This window comes from Pyrus communis, chromosome 15, assembly GCF_041283825.1.
Source record: "Pyrus communis isolate YQ-2024b chromosome 15, ASM4128382v1, whole genome shotgun sequence".
Classification (NCBI taxonomy): Eukaryota; Viridiplantae; Streptophyta; class Magnoliopsida; order Rosales; family Rosaceae; genus Pyrus; species Pyrus communis.
This window is the reverse complement of record NC_142579.1, coordinates 41,146,398-41,153,431: the sequence shown is the minus strand read 5'-3', so window position 1 is coordinate 41,153,431 and position 7,034 is coordinate 41,146,398. Positions and strand designations below refer to the sequence as shown.

The 7,034-nt window shown below is 39.7% G+C and overlaps 1 protein-coding gene across 1 annotated transcript; it reads right to left on the bottom strand.

The window, feature by feature from the left end:
• Positions 1 to 1,668: 1,668 nt before the first annotated feature.
• LOC137708435 (B3 domain-containing protein Os01g0723500) lies at positions 1,669 to 5,344 on the bottom strand. The gene is given in 7 exon segments (XM_068447518.2): positions 1,669 to 1,923; positions 1,926 to 2,181; positions 2,277 to 2,443; positions 2,685 to 3,174; positions 3,661 to 3,854; positions 4,181 to 4,655; positions 5,030 to 5,344. Coding segments are annotated over 7 exon segments (1,689 nt in total). The 5' UTR covers positions 5,108 to 5,344; the 3' UTR covers positions 1,669 to 1,894.
• Positions 5,345 to 7,034: the final 1,690 nt, after the last annotated feature.

The window sequence follows — 7,034 nt, the reverse complement described above, 5'->3', positions numbered from 1 at the left end:
TATTTCCACTATAGCGAGTGTTGGAACACTGACATCTTACCATGAATTTTATGGATATAATTGTATTCTGCAGAGTCGTACGGTCTTTTCTATTTATGTGTTTACAAATTGGGATCTGATCCACAGATTGCTAGTTGCTGTGTGTCAATTTAGTCATAGGTGTGTCACCGTCTTGCTCGGGGTGCACGAAATCTGTTTGTTTTTTGGTTCCATTCAAAATATTTGGGTTTGACAGTGTCTGCAAAAGCATGGTCGTTGAGGTCTTCCGTCACGCAGTCGTTCGGCTGCAAAAATGCCTTCTTTTCGGAGAAGGACAACAATCCAATTGCAACCTCAAACCCTAAACAGGCTAGCAGATGTTGCCACCACTGCATTAAGAAGTAATGCAAATTTGCAGTTAATTGGCTTCAATTAGAGACATCTGGAGCTGTGAGTAGCGCATTGCCCCTGAAAATATGTAGTTGCATCACACCTCGCTTCACAAACTCAAAAACGATGGCGCCCCCAGGCGAAATCTCGTTTGTGCTAACACAAGCTAACCATCCCCGTGCCATCTGCACACGGTGAACTGCCCTGACATGAAGTTGAGCAGGCCCAGATCTCCCGGTCAGATCTTGAAGCGTTACAGTCTCTCCACTCGGAAACCCTGCAACGCTCTACATGCTTCAGAATCGTCTGCAACCAGGAAAATCGTCAATACCAATGGAAGAACAAAAACACAACGTACATTTTAGAACTGTTTCAGAAACAGAATCGTGTGAAGTACTGACCAAGATACCTCGATTAGATTTCTTCAACGTTTTCATGAAACATGTATTTCTCCGGTTTAAACAAGACGGATCCAGTTGATGTTTCTGCTAAATTAACACTTGCAGTTCTCTCTGTGCACACTTACAGACTTGTTCTCCTAGACGATTTTAAACCAATGGTATGTGATCAATTTTATTTATTTATTTATTTTTTGGTATTTTCTCCTCTATTGTTTGATTAAGATCGAATGATAGATGACCACAATTTTCTTGAACTTCAGGGTCAAAAAGAACGGGCCTCTTAGTTTAATGCCACGCTCTTTTTTCTTTGTCAACGTTCTTAGTGCCCTGCTTAGTTACAATTTTCTTGGTTAGTGTTGGGTACTTTGTTGGTTTAGTCTATTTTCTTCGGCCTGTATTAGTTTTCATGTCTTTCCTTTGGCATCTTATTTGTTGCAACCATTCAAATTGTCATATACTTTTGAACCAGTCTGAAGTCGATTATGCTTTAAGAGTAAATAAGCATTAATCAGGACCATCGATCTCATCTTTCAACCAACAATATCCCCCTCTGTCCTATCATTCATGTCGATTGCATCAAGAGTGCCGTACCAATCATATGAAAACTCTAAAGAGTGAAATCCGATTACCGTTACAAGTTTCTCCATGACACTGAGAATTAAAAGCAAAAACAATGCCTGAGAATGTAGTGACCCTAAACAAATGTATAGCATACACCATTACACCAGCAAATCAGTTACTCTCCATCCATACCAAAAACGCAGAAACCTTACTCTTTAATGCAGCATGCATTATACCAAACTGAATTCACCAAGGGGAAAACACATTAAAAGCGATGACAAACCACATGATTGTGTCCGGGGGGGAAAGGAAGAAGCGCCTACGCTCACAAAAGATGTTCAGTGAAGTTCTATTAACATTCATATTCATAACAGGAAAGGATGATTTAGGTTGAAGATGACAACACTTACCAATGTTTAGTTAGAAGTCGCCATGACATGAAGAATACGATCAGAGAAAAACAAAACGCAAATAGGAAAGCTCACCACAGAACACGTACAAGGGATGGTTGAGCTGGATCATGTGTCAGAAAGAAGGTACATTTCCGGTAGATTACACAATCGCTATACTACATTAGATGTTCCTTGTCCGCCTCAAATCCCTTTTTACCAACACCGGAAATGTGCACTTGCATTTCATCCTTACCAACAAGCTCAAAAATGCAAACATCTCCAATGTTAATGTCATTTCCGCGTACAAATGCCATCCACCCTCCACAAAAAGTATGCACCACACGCCCTTTCGAGTCTGGGACAGAGTTCACAGTCCAACATTCCCCTTTTGAATTTCGAAGCACAATCTCTGTTTTATAGTTGGGGAGGTATTCTGTGGAAAACTGGTATGGGATTTTCTGCAAAAGAATAACCAGTCTATAAGTATGAACCATCCAAAAGCAATCTTCAAAAGAACAATATAAAAATGTGTGCGTGAATTGACAAGGCTTACCAATGTATATGATCCACTGATGTTGAACTTCTTCATGATTTTCACAAAATTCGGGAAACAAGAAGTGAAAGATTGAGCTATTCTTTCTTCATCAAGTGTTAACTTGATTCTCAAACCACTTGATTTTGAATCTAGTTCATCTTCAACAACTTTTTTCCTGCGATTAACTGTCTCCATTTTATGGTTCATAAACCAATTTAAGTTAGAAAAATGAAAGTGCCCTTGACATCAATCACTTTAAGCAATATTATTATCATGTGTTTCTTAAACACGTCGAAAATCTAATTACATTAGCCTAAGTTTATAGATACAAGTATAGCATATTAGTCTAGATGAACTTCATGCCATTTCAATAAAAAACATGGATAGCACACATGGCCCCATCTTTGCAAGAAATTGATTGCTTACCCAACTTTTTACTAGCAACTTTTGACTGAGCAAGTGCAGCTTTAGTAAGAGATCTTGATGTGCTGCCATATTTCCTTGTGTCATTAATGAAAGCAGCATCTTGATCCTTCTTTGATGATAGTTTATCAGCTATCTCTCTTATACTCTTTGAAAGGACTTTGGGAGAGTTCCCTTTCATTTTCTTTGACAAGCCTTTGATAGTTTTATGCGTAGTGACAGCTAGCCCCGGACTTAACCAACTAGATGTTTCTCCCTTTTGAATGTGGACACGGAATTCACACTCACGCACAAGTTCAAAAGTGCAGATATCTCCCAGCTGTATGTCATTATAACGAACAAACGCCATCCATCCTCCACAAAGAGTGTGACTAGTATGCACTCTATTACTTGGCACAGAATTGACGGTCCAACTTTCTCCTTTCCAATTTTGAAGGACAATCTTTACTTTGCAGTTTGGTAAATGTGCCACTGAAAATTTATATGGGATATTCTGCAAAACATAAATCAGTCAGTAAAAAATCACTCATACACACCCACAACCACATGCGTGAACACACTCAAAAGTTCATTCACGAAAAAGAGGCAAAAATCTTTAACACTGATAAATCTATCAGTTGAATCCCATATAGACTTCCATGTGAAAAAGAAAAAGCAGAATACCGTGGACATTGTCCAAACCCCAAACCTGAACGACAAAATGAGGAACCACGTGCACAACCTCTGGGTGATTGTGGTTAATTCCATCGGGAAACAGTAACATTAAAGCAAGATTCTGCACAGTTTGAGGAATTGTGGACAAAGAATTGATGCCAAATTGGAATCAATACTATATTTTTTGGATGCATAAGAGCAGATAATTAAAATGGGACAGTGTCTCAAAAGGGTGATTTGATGCAACACGTATACGTTACAATAAACAAAACATCCCTCATAAGAAGAAAAAGATACAACAACAGAGCCAGAGGGAAGAACCCACCAGAGTATATGAACCACTGATGTTGAAACTTTTTATGATTCTCACGAAATAAGGGTTAGAGGAGCTAAATGATGGTGCTACTTCATGAGCTGATGACATCTGCATACAAACTCTACCATTAACATTTAATCCATCTCCTTTTCCACACATATTTTGGATCGATGCCTTTGCTTTATACGAAACAACATCCAAACCTGCAAGCAATAATAAAAATATCACCAATGCAACTCTATGTATTCAGTTTTGTTTGCACAGACGTAGTTAAACTCATTATTTCAGTGTTGACATTCTAGTGCTTAGTGCACGTGAACTTCATTTTTATGCCTAGTATTTTATTACATGAAAACTTGGGCTCGTTCCGTCCTTTCACTCCAAAACAGTTAAATTATCTGTAATACAAACAACTTGCTATAAGAGGGAAAAGGAGAGAAAGAGAAAGGGGCAGGCTCTGCAGAATTATCTGGTGACCAGAAAGTTGCCTTTGTGTGGAAAGAGCCAACAGATCAGTTGGTTTTCTTACCAGGATTCTCATGTGGATTTTTTTCTGTGGAACAAGTTTCTTCTTTTCGACCCTCACTAATGCATTCTGACCGGAATTGAGACGAACTGTTTCTAATCTTCTTCACCGCACCATCAACCAGCTTATTGCCAGATGATGCGACCTCCTCCCTTCCCCTTTTTCGTCCCATATACATATACTTCTCAAAGTTCCTGGAGTCTTGGCCGTATCCAAAACGAAATGCAGCCTCTTTCTCACATGCACTTTGATCAAAAATTAGCACGGTGAAACGCAAATCACCATCGTATCTGAAAATCAAGAAGTCCCCGCATTCCACATAATGGTCTCTCACAAATGCCGGCCACCCATGATGCAAGAACAAACCACCATTCTGTTCAATCAATTCAACACTCCATGCACTGCCGCTAGGGCCGAACAACGCAACTAACCCAGATGTTTTGCCTTCCATGTGTCTCATGAATCTTTCTGGGATTTTCTGTAGCATGACATTGCATCACCATCCAAAAATTCAATAAACACCGAGATTAACCCACCAATATTTTAACTTGGCTAAACTCTGAAGATACAAAAATGATAACTTTTTACAATTTGAGTCTCTCTAGTAACAGAGTAAGAGTTTTGCTAACAGAGTAAGATTTTTGCAGGATTACTAATTCCAATATGGAATAAACAATTTAACTGTTTACAACTTTAATGCACTAACCCTAATTCCCAAATCCAAAGACACTCACTTTAACATTAATCAGCAAATGTTACACACTAACCCTAATTCCCAACAACCCAGAAGAAAATAAAATTACCCAAACAGATAAAATAATGGAGAATCTGAAGAGGGAAGAACAAAATTACCAGTCTTTCAGAGCTCAAATCAGCAGAATAAAACGCAAAAAAATGAGGGCTCCTCACATTCCGAGCTTCCTCTGCCATTGAAATTAGCTCTGCAAGTTTCGAACTCTAGAATGAAACCAGAATCTCAGTGAAATTTTCCGAGCAACCAAATAGGTCCTAACATTTTCCCTTGGAATTAAAATTAATGAAGCAAAAAGGAACAAAATTCAAGATGCTATTTGTGCTCGTATAAAATTACTGGGTTTTTTTTTTTTTTTTTCAATTTTTTTGTTTTTTCTATTCTGGGGAAATTAGATAGACGAAATTAAAGCCAGTAGAGCTCGTTGGAGGACGTGCAGCTTGGTTTCACGCCCCTTGATGGCGCGTGACTTTGCGAAGTCTCTGACTGACAATGCCACGTGCAATGGGTGTCAGAAAATCTGGTGCGCACGAGTGATATACTTAATTTTGCAATCGAGAATTGATCGAATGGAGTGGCGCCACGTCACCTGGGTGGTAATTTGGATCCGTTTAGAGCAAGTCCACCAGGGACTTGTAGGCCGGCACCCAGCACCATTTTTGGTCCAGCACCCAACTAATCCCCTCCAGCCCATGTGGATAGGACGGCACCCAGCTCAAGCTGGTTTCCAGGCCAACCCAAAATTGACAAACCCATAGGACGACTTGCTTGACGTCATGCTGACGTCAGCATAACGTCGCAGGCCAGTTTAAATTTTTTTTGCGCCAAGCGCATGCGAAACACGTACACATAGACGCGCGTCCCGACAATAAAACGTGGGGGTGACCCGCCAGCGCAGGTGCACTTAGGGATCTGATGGGGGAGGCCACGTGTTTGTTTATGGGCCGTTGGATTTCCAACGGCTAGTTTTCTAGACCGTTGGATTTCCAATGGTCAAAAAATTTTGAATTTGACATCCAACAGCTAGTGACGTGGTTTGATCTATACCGTCCGATCCAGAGATCAACGTGTTGGAAATGTGCCCTAAAACCAATCATATGATGATACTTTATGGACATTTCACATGTTAAACTAATCTAGTTTAATATTAAGGGCAAAGATTATTGTTTGAGCCGTCTCATATAAATGTTATATGCTTAAACGATAAGTCCAAGGAATATGTGATTGGAAGAATGCGATCTAAAGAAGTTAGATTCATGAGACCATTCTTTCGTTGACACATCCTAAACGTTCCTGATCATAGGATTGTCAATTGGGCATTGACAGTCCGTTAAGATCAGTACGTGCTATGTCTTCTCTCAGGGAGAGTGACTAGTCTCGAGTCATTGGTGTGTGTGACATCAAGACAAGCATGTAGGTGCTCAATAGAGAATGAGTTCACTGAACACGATCAACGAAGAGTTCTCATATTCATGTCACATGAGAACTCATGGTTGGGATAATGCAAATTAGTCTTTTGACCTGAGGCATCACAGTTGTCTTGTGGTTAGGTCCTTAATCTTTGATTATGTCAAAGTCACTCCATCAGGAGGGTGTCCACGGCATCGTTGGGGTTAAGCCACTTAGCCATGGAGGCAAGTGAATGCGCAACAAGGGATCTCTAACCTTCAAACTGTTTGAGGGAGAATACTCTATGATATGATTTAGAATCTCTGGCCAGAGTATGAATGAGATGTTGGAATGTGTTCCAAATCACATTCAAGGTAATCATATAAGCACAAGACTCACATTGGATAGTAGACATGAATAAACTATCAAACCAAACAATGTGGTCAAGAATATTGTATTAGAGAAAGACCGTATTGCATTTGTAATCCTAAAACTGAATAGGTTCTCCACCTCTTCTGATTAGCTTGGGTAACCATGACATGCTGCTAGGCGTCAACCATGGTTTGTGGAAGCCCTAAAAGTGTATTATCACTAACGGGAGAATTGAAAGTAAGTTCCAATTCACAATCGATTTGAAAGAGTTTGAATCGCCCACTGCCTCGCTAAAAGGAACCTAATGGATCGTACACCGTGTAAGGTAAAGATTGAAGATTCAAC